We start from the raw sequence: 16,351 nt of genomic DNA, 5'->3' as shown, positions 1-16,351 counted from the left end.
CTTTATCCTGATGTACCTACTTATTTATTGTCTAAATTGTATATATTTTTTATTCAGCTTCAATTGTTGAATGCTTTAAGCGATATTTAACTTGCCTAAATAAAATCACTTTCTCAGTTAAGCCATGTTTGGTGTTCGAAGTGCGCTTTTTCACTTATAATTTGGATAATTTGGATGCATATGCAATATGATTCTAAACGGATAATTACAAGCTTATGTTACTTGTTAGCTACATTAGCCCCACACCTCCACTGCAAAAATAAACATGCAAACATCAGACAGCAAACACGCCTTGGCTGATCGAATGCATCCGGCTTATGTGAACAGTTTTCATTTTTGGCCAAACTATCACTTTAAGCATTGCTCATCCAGGGCACATAAGGAGCATGTGCAATTTCATCTGACAAGATAGGAGTATCACTGAAGAAGAGCTATCTAAAAACTTGCTTAGGATTGCAACCTAAACCATTGCTCATCCTTCATATAGACTATAATTTCAATTCTCCTGCTGAGGCAGGACACTCAGGGATGATTATCTGTCTCTTACCAAACACCTTGAGGCTGATCTCCTCCTGCTTCTCTCCTGCTTTATTGCGGGCGATGCAGGTGTAATCTCCCTCGTCCAGCTTCTTCACATCTTTGATTGTCAGCTCTGAGCCGTCATCATTCAGGCTGTATTTCTCATCGGCCACCAGCACTACATTATTACTGTGCCAAACAAGAGGGAGAGAGGAGAGAGAGAGAGAGAATTACTGACCTTCATATTCGCTATACATCTGCAGTATCTTGAATATATTTGCTTCCTTTCTCACATGCCTTAGAGATGTTTTTTTTAATAAAAAAGCCATTCTGTAATCATATCCAAGAGTATACTGAATGATATCCAGTGTCCTCATGAAATCCCAGAATGCATTGCAATTTGTTAGCTTCCAAATGATGGTACAAAATACCCATAATGCACATTGACAGTTGTTGTAGTAGGAATTTTTTTTTTTTTTTTTAATTGTGGTTGTTCAACCAAGCCATGTTTAGTTTCTAAAGTTTGCTTCTTTAGTTCTTGAGGCATGAGGCTAATAAAGCTAACCGTGGATGCAATGAGAGTCTATTTCAGCCTGTAAATATCTGCCTCAAACCACAAGCAGTTCTTCAGTGAAGTCACATAGACTTGCTGATGTGGTTAAGGACAGTGTGACTTAGTGTTATCTATAATCTATAAACATGAAGAAAGCTTCACTGTATAGCTAACGTTGGCAGAGATCTTGGACAACTCACCTTTTCCTTCAGTGCATGTTTATTTGGTATCATTCCGTGCACTAGAACGATGTCATTAGAAGATGATAATATACAAAGTGCACACGGTGGCTTAGTGGTTAGCACGTTCGCCTCACACCTCCAGGGTTGGGGGTTCGATTCCCACCCTGTGTGTGGACTTTGCATGTTCTCCCCGTGCTGCGAGGGTTTCCTCCGGGTACTCCGGTTTCCTCCCCCAGTCCAAAGACATGCATGGTATGTGAGTGTGCCCTGCGATGGATTGGCACACTGTCCAGGGTGTACCCCGCCTTGTACCCGATGCTCCCTGGGATAGGCTCCAGGTTTCCCCGTGACCCCGAAGGAAGGATAAGCGGTATAAAATGGATGGAATATACAGAGTGTCCAAAGTCAGAAACAAATGATAGTACCAAGAAGTACCAATCTATTGTCAATGCCAATCTATGTCAATGTGTGTATATATATATATACACACATTGACATAGATTGGCATTGACATATATATATATATATGCATATATATATACAAACACACACTGCAATCACCCATATCATCTTCACCAAGGCATAGCTGATTTACATTTAGTGATGCCCACAAAACTCCATAAAAGATTAGAGATGAAAATAATAACATAACAAAATAACAAAATAACATCTAAATGGTTAAGAGTACACACACACACACACACACACTTACACACACAATTACACACACACACAGACACAAACCCATCTTTTTATAGGACAGCATTACTTTTGTTCTGATTGCATGTCTTATTTGTCTTAATTTAGAGATTTGTTTTGGATTGCTTTCTTTCAAGTCATTAATATGAAATGACAGATTTGTGTGTAATTAAAATAAGCGATTTAATCTTGACCATGTAATCCATATGTAATTTATCCCCAATTACATGCTTTGAAGCCAATCAATCAAAGTTTACATTAGTGAGTCTCTTTATATGAAATTTAAATTAACTCATTGGATACAAAAGTTTTTCTGAGCGAACTGGATTTTCTTGTGTAAATGCTTCTGAGACTGATTTATGAACAAATTAATTGGAATCCAGCTTGATAAACGAGAATGTACAAAGCATGTATTTACAGAAAAGATTTTGGGTGAGACTTCCATTGCATGTTAGATCTAGTGCAGAACAAAAGAAGCAGCCTTCAGAAACTAAATGTCTTGGATGAACAATCACATTTGGTGTAAAGAGAAAATTGTGTACATTTTTGGTGAGCTGTTTCTTTAAAAAACGATTGCACAGGGCTGGCACAAAAGAAGGAAAGATTGTATAAATTCAGATCCACACTGCTGCCAAATCAGTCAGTGCTAGAGAGTGAAAGCAAATGAAGAGGAGGTGAAAAAAAACAAGGCTCATTTGCTCTGTCACACTTCGTTGTTTAATAGTGCGGTCTGAGCCGACATAACAGCCATAAAGAATACTCGGAGGCCATAAAAATCAAGTACTGATGTGAATCTTGGCTCACGTTCCAAACCGCAGCTGTGACCCCTGTGACTCTAAATCAGGTCGGATCAAATCCCTGACCCAACCAGCTCGAAACAGCAGCAGCCATCCCAAATGGTGGCCAAATGACAGTGCTGTCAGTGCACTGAGGAATAAATAAGGTTCAGGTAGTGAGGCTTGATGTAATCTTCTTCTGCCTTGCTCTCTTCCTTGCTTCTTTTTCCAAAATAGTCACTAATGCTTCAGGGAAGCGCCCACTAAAGGCTGCCAGACGTCGCTGCTAACAGCATCTGTAATGATGAAATAGCACTTGGCCACCCTTTTATTTATTTCTTTTTTACAAGCTCCGATAATGCTGAACTCCCTCTGCTCTGGATGGAGAGGGTAGCTAGTGTTGGTGAGTCAGTTAATGGAGACCTGGCTAAACTAAAACTGCGACAGAGGTACGGTAAGTGTTTGTGCAGTGCTGCCCTACTTACCGCACCCATGTGACTGTTGGCTCTGGGTAGCCATCCGCATAACACACCAGTGTCACAGCCTGCTCGATGTCTGCAGTGGCATTGAGCTCTGCATAACGGGTCCTAATACTAGGCAGAACTGAGAGAGAAAGGAGCGTGTGCTATAAATAAAGTCCAACACATGCAGGTCAATAGCGTATGCGCTAATTCACATGTACAGCCCCACTGAATCACTTTCACTAATTGAATAGTGCTAGTATCCACAGAGATCGGGTCAATGGTACAACCCCCCTTCTTATCTCCCACCTCCCAAAATGGATTAGGCTGTAAATCCAGGCTTTCAGAATTGGATTTCATGCATTTGGATTGACTCCTCACCATTGACGATGACCTTAATGACCCTGAGGTCGATCTCTCCCCGAGCCATGATGCGCCCCTCGCAGATGTAGTCGCCCTCGTCGGACTTTTTGATGCCGTGGATCTGGAGGTGGTTGTTGCTGAGGAACTTGAAGCGCACTGGCAGACAAAATACAAAATCAGTCAGTAACTTTTCCTGATTGGGATAAGAAGGTCAATTTAACAAACTCATCATTACACACCAGCCTGCATATTCTGTCTTTGGGAAATGCTGTAAAATAGATCCATATTGCAGCCACATAGTAAAATACTAAACCCTGACCAATGTTTATGGAATAAAACACTCGCGGGTGTGCTATTATAGGAAACTAATCAACGATACAAAGGATAGTGACTGTTACCACCCTGAAGTTTATTAGTTTCCAATAACAGCAAGTCCCAAAGTGTTTTGTTCCTCTTATAACACAGCATAACACAGCAATTTGGCACTGTTACCGTTTATGTTATACTGTAGCAGCTATAAACACTCACTCCCTCACCTTTTTTCTGTTAATAAGACATAAAAATGAAGCATAAAAAAGCCCTCTGTCTTGAAGACTTTGGCTGCTTTCAATGCATGTCATAATTGTCGCAATTATCGTAATTACGAGATTTTGGCTTGTACAAAGCATTCATGTCCTCATAGAACTTGTAAACTAGGAATTTCTGTAAAGACTGGTTGAAAGACAACACAGTTTAATGTAATTTTGCAGTAGTCAACAAGTCATGGATATACCGGAAAAAGACTAAAGATTGCGATTCCCATCAGCCACTGCACCAAAGCACATGACTAGTTTCACCTGTTTCACATTTGTTGGTTAATTAGCACTTGTATATATAGTCACATTTGTAGATATAGTCAAATTCTGCTGTTGTCATGTTGTGCTATCCCTTTATTGTGTTCTAGTCTTTGTATCTTGCCACATATTCATAGTTTCTTTTTGTGTTTTGGTTTTTTAATCTTTATTAGGCTAAATCTGCATTTACATCCGCCTCAACCTGCTTATTCTGACACAACAACATCATCTCACACTTCATTCATTTAATTCCGAGGCCAAGGATGTGAACAGCTCAGAGTAGAACGTCCGGGTTGTCATCTAGTAATTACGGTAATTCCGACATGGCGTGAACACCGTTTCCCACATTGAAAACATAAGGCTAGAGTGTTACGTCTGACTATTAAAGATGCCAAAAATGCCAAAAATCTTAGCAAAGCAAAAGTAACTACCAAAGTAAGTAACTACTAAAGCTACTCAAAATAAATGTGCACATTTCCCTTATATGTTCCATGTCCTTTCCCCTTCAGTGAACTGGCTTTTCATCCAGGCAAATTTTATTAGCTGCTTTAGCTGAGTAGTTTTTAGGTGGATCCCTCATCACTGTACAAGCGGTCACACTGCAAACAAAGACATCTTAACAGAAGTAGTAGAAATACCTTAAATATAGTCAAATATAGCTAGAATTTACTTTTTAAGATTACCATAAACCAAATATAAGATTATCGAACACAATCCTCGCCATTTGTACTAATCTCAAGCTTGAAATAGTCTTCTGTCAATAGAATAAGAAATATAAAGCTTGATATGAATAAAAATGACTATAAATAGGTTCAGAAATCTTATGTGGTTTATTGCAATCTTATAATAGGAAATACTAGACACTAGTTGACTATATTAAGATGTTTTCACCTGATAAGACTTTAAAACTGTAAATGCTACAGTTACAATGCAGATGTTGGCATCTCTGCTGTTACAACATGCTGACACTGGAGACTCTTTGAAAAATGCAGAACATATCCTCACACAAAACGTCACATTATAAATGTTTCCGCATGTTTTTGTAAATCTGTGTAAGTCCCTGTGTAAGTGGTGACTATAGAAATTATAACATATTACAATGAGCGCATTATGCTCATTGTAAATCTTTTAATATGTTATATTAATATAAAACCAATATAGCTGCTGTTATAGAAAATTAATCAACACCTTCAGAATCAACCATTCAGCAGTATTGTGGAATAAATGATTTTTATTATTTATAAGTGTTATAACAACACTCATGCATGTGATGTTAATTTGAACAACCCCCAAACATATCGTCAGGTGATAATAATTCACAGAAACCAATTTTTTCTGCATGATCACAGTCGTGATTTTATGTTCTTGGATGCATTAATTTTTTCTTGACAATAGAATAAAACCTTATCCTTAGACAGGTGCACCACTTGGGAGTGCACCTCCCAAGTTTGCACTTTAAATTAACAGTTGTTTGATAGTTTCTGCAGGTAAAATCCCAGAAAGCTTAATGCTTTTTTTATTTATTCAGAAACATGAACTATTACTGAATATGATCCATTATTTAACAAAATACAGACATTTCAATGTAACATTAATGTCTTTCCCTTTTATACTGACACACTGGTGCAATAAACATAAAATGGACATCTTCGACTTTATCCTAGTCGGGTGAATCCTAGGACCATGTGGCACAAATCCACCCGTGATGTGATACTAATCGATCGCAGAACACCGTGCACATCTAGGGGCAAGTTACACTAACAAGAAGTGGGAAGTAATGGAACCCAGAGGAAACCTCCATGAACATGGGAGAACGTGTGACGATTCAAACTGTCACTGAGACAAGCTCAGGACAGAATAAAATGGACATGTGAAACAAAATCTATATTAAAACAGTGCACAGTAGTTCTGCACAGTAATGCATACTTTTATGATTTTGTGAGTTTCTGTTTATCAGGATGCAGTGTCTTTGTAATTTTATTTTATGCATAAAATATCATCTTATGGACTGATATCATCCTCCATCCCTTTTCTGTACCATTTATCCTACACAAGGTTGCGGGGAGCTTGGAGCCTATCCAAGGGAACTTGGGGCACAAGGCGGGGGACACCCTGGACGAGGGGGGCAGCCCATCACAGGGCACAATTGCACACTACAGACAATTTATAGAAAATCAGCCTACAACACATGTCTTTGGACTGGGGGAGCAAACCAGAGTACCCAGAGGAAACCCCCAAAGTACAGGGAGAACATGTAAGTTCTGTGCACACAGGGCAGAGGCAAGATTCAAATTCAAATATCAGGGGGTACAAGGCAAACATTGCTAACCACTATGCCCCCCTGATATTATCATATAAATTATATTTTTTATTATTGATTATTACTGAAATTATAATGGCCTTGATTTTTTAAATAACACAAAACAATTAAATAAAAAATAATAATACAAAACAATTAATAACAATTAAAGTTATTTTGAGGAATGAAGTCACCTGAACAAAGCTGTGTACATTAACAGTTTTACATGCAATATAGTTAAGTTCAAAATTATTAATTACATTTGTAAAATCCTGATAGAATTTCTATTTTAGTAAACTATTTTCTTATCATCACTAAAGCTTGGTCAGCCCATCCAGCACAAATGTGAAACAATAATGTGACTGACTAAGTATACAGACTAATTGATGATTTGCTTATTGTCATCCCTAAAAAAATATTATAAAATAATGTTTTTGCTAACCCAGTTGATGTCTTCCAGAATTTTGCTGATAAAATAAAGCACCAGGGTTTATAACCTCCAAGACCCGCTTGCAGAAAGTTTGGCCTTTAAAGCCCCGAGGAGGATAACTGTAGAAAAGTGGAAACTTTGCTACAATACATATTGCAGTTTGGGTTTCGGTCTCTGCTATAATTAGTGGTTTTAAAGTGGAAAACATGTCCACTAGCCAGCCAGCACAAAGCTGCGGTCACTCTCTTTTCCAGTGGTCTGTGAAGGAGGAACACTGGGAAGTTAAAATAGGTCTATCCATGAAAAGATTGCGCAAAAAAAGAACAGCACAGAGGGATGAGTGCTCAGAATACATACAGTGGTTTTGGGGGTAAAAGCATCACAGCTTTCGAAAATGCTGCTACAAGGTGTCCACACGGTTGAGTGAGTGGGGTTGGAGGAATATGTTGATCATTGGAAAAATAACAAGAAAAAAAACAGGGAGGTGACTGCGAAAATGGCAGAGATTGTTCCTCTTACCGTCTTTTTCCGGCTGAATCTTGGTTCTCTTGTATTTCCAGATAATTGTGGGTGGCGGAGAGCTGATGACGTCACACACGATGACAGCATCATCCCCCTCGTTAAACTCCTGAGGAGACGGAGCGTTCTGGAAAGTGAGTTTTTCTGTAAAAAGAATAATAATTGGATTTGGTATATGCACCTACAAATCATACAACAGAAAAAAAAAGACACACAAGACACACAAACAGTATTGGTTTCCTCATGGGGTTCTGTCCACAATAGCGCAGAGTAATGACAGGGCATGAAAAACCACAACAGAGTTTGTCGTTCATGGTGGTGAGCCCTCAGATCTTCTAAATAACACTGACTGGTATTCTCATGACATTGACTGAATACAATGTATTCCAAATACAACACACAATATGTTTTGGAATGGCACAGTCAGCTAAAACGCAGTTAATGAATAGCCATTCTACTAAACAGAACACATCGCAAGCTGTGATATTTTAAGATAACACCCTAGGATCCCTAATATAGCTTTGTTGTCAACAACAACAACAAAAAACCTTTGCATGATACCAAATTGGAGTGTTACATTAAACATTCATGGGTGAAAATTTGGGTGATTAAAAAACCCAAACAAAGACAGTACCACAAATGAAAGTGCGCATAGACCAACATGAATATGGGTGTGGCCTATAATCTAATGAGGATTCTTTACTGGTACTCCCCAATACAAGATTCTCATGACAAATCACTGAAGCTGAATTAATGTATTTGTCAATTCAACATTTATCGACCTACGGATGCTACAGTTGCTAAACAAGCTTTGACTCACTAGCGTGGCTTTAGTTTGCTTTAAACGAGGTCAAGCTTCGGCAGCCGTAAAGATTATGCAGGTTCCCCCAAAAGATATGCCCACTTTACACTCAAACATGAAGTAAACCGAATACAAATGCATTATTAGGAGTGAACAGATTATGTGTTCTGAACATATACCAATACATATATCAATAGCAGGTGTAAAGCTTGCCAGGGCATCTGGTTGAAGCTAGAAGTGTGCATTAGATATGAAGCTTCCAATGACAAACAAAGGTCACTTTTATTAACATGAACATGCTGCATTCATCGATCCATCCTTGGTAACTGCCTGGTCAGGATTGTGGTAGCTTAAATTGGGCTACTAATTTATAGAACCAACTAAAACTTACAGAACTTATAAAACATATAGAACCAACTTAAAAACGATCCCATTCTAGTTGAGCCTAATTCGAGGGATGTAGCTGAGGTTGAAGAACTGTTAGAGCCAGAATTTACACAACATGCTGATAGTTCCATCATTTCTGTCCAGTGTAGGCCACTCCTACTTTGAGTTTAAATCCAAACACAGATACTGTTACGGATATTTACAACACTAAACAGATTCAAATAGTGGCATTGTGTTATACCCTTAATGTACACAAAGCTTTGTAATTTGTACCATAACATGGAAGCATGTGTGGCAGCCTGGGAAAACGCTCCACATAATAAAATTTCAACATTTTCTATAATATATATAATTCTGATGACGACAGACTTTCCTGAATCGAAATATTTTCCTCATTGTGAAATAGGTTTCTGTCATTGTAGCATACCCTCAAAAGTGAAAAGAAAGAAAACTGCTTTTAAGGATTTAATTGTGAATTATTTGAAAGCTGGTATCTGATTATAAACTGAACTGATTAAGTTTATGTCCATTCACTACAACACTTTGCTATTCAACAACATGATCAAAGCGTGATGTTCACAGTGTGATGTAAGTTTTTTAGTAAGTAGGAAGTTTTATAAAAAAAAATTTATTTTTTTTTTTGTTCTTTGCTAAGCTCCCTGGGATAGGTGCCAGGTTTCCCCGTGACCCTGAAAGAAGGATAAGCGGTATAGAAGATGGATGGATGGATGGATGGATGGATGGATGTTCTTTCCTAAAATGTTGTTTCGTTTCACTTCAATTGTGTTGGTTGCTATGTCACATTAAAGGTGGAAAAAGACCTGATGATTTATCATGGTTTCATATTTTACATCACAGAATAAGGCAATTTTAACAGGGGGGTCTAGACTTTTTATCTCCATTGTAGCTAGCAAGGTTTTAGACATCTTTACACATGCTGACTGTTTCTACCCAGTATCAAGTTTATAAAGTAAATGTGAGAAACATTTCCATTTTATTTTGGTGAAATTTATGACACGTGCCATATTGTTATACACGGTCTGCTAGAATTCAGCTGCAGGAACATCCCAGACCACTACAAATACACTTCTAATTTATTATGGTATATATTGCAATCACTTACGGTAGATCTTGACGTTGACAGTGGCCTCGGCTTCCTTGTCTCCGTTCTTGGCCACACACTTGTATATGCCGGCGTTGTCCACGGTGGCACTGTAGATGGTGAGCGTGGAGGTCTCATCATTACGGCTCACACTGATGTCCTGTCTATTTGGCAGCAGCTTCTCTCCATTGGGAGCAAACCAGTCGATGTCCTTCACATCACCGACCACTGTGACCACAGTGAAAGAAAGGAACCTCAATGAACTGTCCGTCAGCTATCTTTAAACCAAAAGAGACTGCCAACCATTCTTCTTTAAAACCTGAATTTGTATTGCCAAGCTCTGCCATAATTTTTTTTAATTTTTTTTAAAAAGAGCAAACCTCAGAGCTCATGGGCATGTTGGATATGTGGTCGAATTTCAATATCTGTCACAAGCTTTAATGCCCATTGATGTGTCAGGGAAAGGTGCAGCAAAATCAGCTACGTCGGGTGTTTCTCATTATAATTGAAACATTACATCTAGCAGGTTTAGCAGGTGGGACTAATGACTAATGGTCCAGTGCCAGCCCATGTGCACCACTTTCATATGGCCCATCTGCAGTCATGGAAGGACGGAAATGGACCATTCCAGATCTAGCTGGCACAAAAGCTACAACTTACCTTGTCTCAGGCAGGATATGGAGCAGAACTTACAGTTGGGGTACTTTGGATCCAAATTGGATATCAATTACATATGATGGTTTTATTTGGGCCATTTTTTGGTTTAGATTATATTTAATATAAAAACCGTCAGCCCATAATACACTTAGGCCTATTGCCAGAAATGACCCTTATGTGTGAAGTGTCTGCTATTAACGTTCAGAATTAAGTTAAGCTCATGTATTGAGGAGCTACTTAATACTGAAATTGTGCATATAAGTCATCAGACACCTTGACATAGCACATTTACTGGACAACGTTAAACATAAATAAATATAACGTGCATATGTTATAAACATGTTAGAATATAATTAACCGCTGGAAACCCTGAAAAATGTTTTTCATGTATGTTTGATCTTTGTCGTTTTCAATTTGTTGATTTGCACACATGCATAACAATTTTTTTCTTTGTGGCTTTAACAATCCACAAAACAATCCCTCCAGGATTTCACAATTTTGTGATCGCAGAAATGAACGCAAAATTATGCAAACTTCGCAATATACGGAGGAGCTTGCAATTTTTCAAAATTACCGCAGATTTGGGCCAAGGCATGTCGTGTGACCTCAAACATGAGTACAGCTAAAAGGTCTCATTTACCAACAAACATCACTGCAAAATAATTTTGTTCATCGCAAGGTTGCATCGCAAATTAAAAAAAAAAAAAAGCTGCAGCAAAATCAAGCATTTTGGTCACACAAAAAAATGAAATCCAGTGCAGACTGATAAAAATGGAAATTTTATACACTGCAGACAAGGTTTAAAATCGCTCAATTTGTATAATATTTCATTTGTTTGAATTAGATTTTTATTCACTTTTGCTTTTAGACCACATTGTATTGCAACTGGGAGCAAAACAGAGATCTTTAGACATAAACAGAGATACATTAAGTTATCAGGTTGCAGTTTCTTGCTTAAAGATGAGTCTTTGATTTAAAGACCATGGTCTTGATAGTATTAAAAAAAAAAAAAAAAAAACCTACCTGGCAATGGCTTGAACTGTGCACAGTTCATTTTATTAATCTGAACAGTCGCCCAGTAATTCAGCCCAGCACAACCCTGTATAGTGATATATGGCTCATGAATACAACCCTGAATACTCAGAAGAGCCCTATGGCTCAGGTTTGTTTCAGTATACTTCTGACCTACCTTCACATAAAAAGAACTTGGATTCTCCGACGCTGATTTCTCCATGGTGTGGAATAATCTCCACCTGCAGTGAGACTGCAAGGAAAGAGAGAAAGACAGAAAGAAATGGTTAGAATGGGATATGTTGAGAGAAATACAGATCAACCAGACAGGGAAATCGGAAAGCAATGGGCCTTAGCTGTCCACATCACCTTAATAACACCGTGGCACATTCATTTTAATTAACTACAGAGACAGTTTCCACAGAATTACAAACACATCCTGGCAGAAATCCATCCACCGCCCATTCGAGGTGGGTGAGTGATTAAAACATCCAATTTGGAAGGACAGATTTGTGGGAGGATGAGGACCAGAAGGCCATTTTTAAGACCTACAAATAACAATATGTCAACCATCTCATTGCAGTCTAAGCCCGGGTCTGTTTTTATTGACCGATTGGAGTGAAGGGTTTCGGAGAAGCAGGGTGAGGGGCCTAGGTACAGGGATAAAGGACTTAATGCGGGTAAATCAACCCATAACCCTGGCAACCCCTGAGTGCTGTCAGGTGCATTTACTGGAAAAGCTATCTGTCTGATGTTCTTCAACTAAATATGACAATTAGGACAGAGCAACATAAATTACTAAGCCTCGCAAAACTTATTTTCTACTAACAATTACCCACGAGTCCTGAGTCCTATTTATAATTCACCATAAGTCTCCATTTTCTCCAGTTTAATCAAAGACACCTGGCTTTTTTTCTCTCCCACACTGTGCAGTTGGGAAAAGTAATACCATAAATCATAGCATATTAACGTTCTGAGATGTAAGCTAATATACTTCCTCTCTCTTCATCGACTTTAGCTGATGACAAGATTGAACTCCAATCCGTCAAAGAAAGTCATGTGCTGTTTGATATGGTTATTATTTTTACTTTCTTTTTTTCTGCATTACTGAGTAAATTGGAAATAAATCAAATTGCAAAAAAAAGTGAAAAGAATTATTTCTGCCTTCCTCCATAAGCCTTTATTGCTTTGCACACACCCAGACACACTATTACATCATTATTCTGATGTGATTGATGCACGCTTTATCTTGTTCTATAGCTTTAGAGTCAACATATGAACTGCTCAAATAACACAATGAGATACAGGCCATGGTACACATTGGAATATAATACCACAGGACATTGCTGTTATAGTAAAATAATCAACAACATTCTGTAATGTTATGACATCCGATGCAAAGCAGATTTACACTCAACACCCTGAAATTGATTGTTTTCCAATAACAGCACACCCTTAAGTATTGTATTCACAGTATACCACAGAAACTTGCCAATGCGCACAATTTTTTATTTCTTAAAGAATGACAATTCTATCCATCCATCTATTTTCCATACCGCTTATCCTACACAGGGTCACAGGGGACCTGCACCTGAGCCTATTCCAGGGAACTCAGGGCACAATCGCACACACTACAGACAATTTGGAAATGCCAGTCAGCCTACAGCAAATGTTTTGAAGGGGTTACCTGAAGGAAACCCCCGAACCACGAGGAGAACTTGCAGGCTCTGTGGTGGGATTCGAACCCCCAACCCTGGAAGTGCGAGGCAAACATTCTAATAACTAATCACTGTGCCACCCTGAACGACACTTTTTATCCGTTAATAGTTTCCTGTTATGGAACTGAGGTCAGATTTCTGTCTGTGTGGAGTTGCACATGTTCTCCCGTGTTCATGTGGGTTTCCTCCAGGTTCTCCTGTTTCCTCCCACTTCACAAAAACATGAGGGTAGCTGGATCTGCTACACTAATTTCCCCTTGGTGTCGCGCACACAGTGTTGCCAGCTTAATCCGTACCCATACCAGGATAAAGAGGTTACTGAAGATGAATGAATGAATGAATGAATGAATGGATGAATTAATGAATGAAAACAAAACATTATCAGCAACTCTAATAATCCTGTGGATGGCCATGTAGAGTGAGCTGTTTGGTAAATGACTGAAATCTCAGATGGACGTGCCACACATTCTCAGCGATGCTTATCACAGAAAAACTGAATGAATGTGCTTTAACTCAAAGTGCCTTTCAGCACTTTGTCAAGTGGAATGCAGTCCATTCAGTCCAACGCAGAGCCGATAAATGCTCCAGGTACAATGCTTCCTGCATTTGGTTTATATGTTCAGGAAACACCTTCAACTTGAGATGTTAACAGCTCTTTAGTCACGATATTTTTCAGCAGGTGAATGTTTAGTTTTTTTTGCCATATCTGGTGAGAGTATGCTAGCTTGTTTTAAATCATTGCATTTTCAATACAAGGTCTCTGAGTGGGACGGTGTGTACTCTTCCAACCACTACAGCTGAGCACAGTTGCACTTGTGGCTGAAATGAGAATGTTATGAATATAAACCACTCAGGAAGAAAGTTTACAAGATAACAAAACAACAAGCCAGATTGCATTGGAAATGGTATCTGTTATCTCATAAACATATTTTTATGTTTTATGTCCCAAACCAATGTATTGTGAAGAGCAGACACTAGGTCCAGTGAAGATGAGATTCATACTTGATTAAAAACAAATACCTTAGCTTGTACAGTAGGCAAGCTAGCAGGACCAAAACATTCAAGCGACACACTGTAGAATACGGCCTATTTAGGAACAACATAGGGCAGTGGTTCCCAAACTTTTCCAGGGCAAGGCCCCCCAAATGGCATTAACATTTGACCGAGGGCCCCCTTTTGCAAGATGTCTTTAAAACACATAAAAATACAGACTTCTGAATATACCCCCCCCCCCCCTTTTTTTTATTAATAACTACATCTTGCATCTTTACATTACAGTACATTAGGAATTGATTGTGTGAGTGTGGTTGTCTGAGAGTGAGAAAGAGAAAATCATGTATTTATTTATTTTTCACACCAAATTTTTGAGGCCCCCCGGGCGTCCCCTGGCGGCCCTCAAAGGGGCTGCGGCCCCCACTTTGAAAACCACTGACATAGGGCATCGTTAAACATTAGATACTGACAGTGGTAAAGAAACAGCATTTAGACTCCAACTACTTCAGAAATCACCTGCCAAATATTCTTTAGTACATTGTATACAAAGGATTTTAAAATTGGTCAGTTAGTGGCCCCCTGAAAAATTTTTCAAGTCAAACTTACTGTAGGTATGTCCAAATATGAGAAGCTGTCTGGGAAAACCTGTTGAACATTTCTGTGGCTGAATTCTTTCAAAAAGCCAAAACTGTTTTTTCTGCCTAATATACTATTACATCAGAACTTCAAGAAATATATTTCACCAAAACAATGTGGAAATGTTTTAATTTACTTTTCAATCTTCCTGCAAAAATCATGTTGGGTAAGGAGCTAGTGTAACAAACACCGGTCCTGTTTAATTCTTAGAAAGGTAGATAGTAATATATGTATACTGTATGTGACTGTGGTGGAAATTTCATATGTTATGCATTTCTTCTCCATATTCTGCACTGTTTAAGCTTTAACATGGTAGTATGCATTAAAGTTCTAACTACTGAAAGTGAAAGACACAGGATGAATGTATTCAAGATGTTATTAAAACACAGTCTGTCTTTTTTAGAAAGACTCTTGTACTTTTTTTATCTTAAGCTTCTAGACACCAGAAAACAACACCATATATGGAGTAGTTTTCATAGACCTGTGGTCAATAACTGAATAGTTCATACAAATATCAATAGAAAACTGATACGTATTGATTCTTGGTTGCTGGGCAGACGAGAATAACAAAATTACCCATCTGCACAATCGTACATCGTGCGTTAGGCGAGTGCGCGATGCAGGGGTGTAACCGAAAGCATAACATCTTCTTTTTCTATGTAGGTACTAAAGGCCTCGACCAAAGCGACTTTCGGGCTTTCTATATCTTCTAATTTTGTATGTGAGCCTAGCCCATCTTGCAAAATGCTTAATAAACTTAAGGATCTAACCTACCTATTTGTGCAGCTTGATCATTTTTCCAGAACAGTGATAATGCCATGTTGTATCCTGAGCCTCGTTATCGTCCATTTCATGTCCTCTTACTAACTTCTACATAAAACAACAAGATTCTAGCTTTAACAGAAAGAAGAAAAGTAAACTTGCGAGTCTGAAGTCAGTGGTAAAGTCACTGCATGCTGACCAAGACCAGAAAATGCACTGTTGTTATTTCTTTCACTACTGGATGAAAAACACCACCTAATTTTATTGCCCTTGATTTTACACCACATTACACCGATGTAATAACTCTGTCTGACATGACACTGTGACTGAAGTCGTAATCAGTGGCCAGTGAAACGTAAGAGTCAGCTCTGAACAGGCAAGAACAAGACACAACAATTGTTTAGCACTGGCTATTAAATGTATTGGAACATACAACGAGATGTCTTAAATAAAGAACGGCTTGAATGTATTTTAAACAAACTGCTTGTTTTAAATGATTCAACCCGATAAGTGAACACAGGAGCAGAGTGCAGTGACGCTGACACTGCTGTAGAATTTCTAATGCGCTCTTACAAAGCTAAGCAATTGGATCTTACAGACTGTTGACACAGCAAAAGTAAGACTGTCTTCCCTGACAGCTAAATAAACC

At 38.5% G+C, this 16,351-nt stretch overlaps 1 protein-coding gene across 3 annotated transcripts in view; it reads right to left on the bottom strand.

The window, feature by feature from the left end:
- Positions 1-16,351, bottom strand: part of ncam1a (neural cell adhesion molecule 1a) — a 317,584-nt gene that overhangs the window by 99,715 nt on the left and 201,518 nt on the right. For all 3 annotated transcript variants that reach the window (XM_053648813.1, XM_053648811.1, XM_053648812.1), the window contains exons 2-7: positions 11,772-11,846; positions 9,947-10,153; positions 7,635-7,778; positions 3,572-3,709; positions 3,215-3,332; positions 548-708 (exon numbers count right to left, since the gene is read on the bottom strand). In XM_053648813.1, the coding sequence (XP_053504788.1) occupies positions 548-708; positions 3,215-3,332; positions 3,572-3,709; positions 7,635-7,778; positions 9,947-10,153; positions 11,772-11,846 (843 nt within the window). The remainder of the gene's footprint in view (positions 1-547; positions 709-3,214; positions 3,333-3,571; positions 3,710-7,634; positions 7,779-9,946; positions 10,154-11,771; positions 11,847-16,351) is intronic.

Source organism: Ictalurus furcatus, chromosome 18, assembly GCF_023375685.1.
Source record: "Ictalurus furcatus strain D&B chromosome 18, Billie_1.0, whole genome shotgun sequence".
In the NCBI taxonomy this organism is placed as follows: Eukaryota; Metazoa; Chordata; class Actinopteri; order Siluriformes; family Ictaluridae; genus Ictalurus; species Ictalurus furcatus.
The sequence above is the reverse complement of the archived record's forward strand: the minus strand, read 5'-3'. Positions and strand labels throughout refer to the sequence as shown.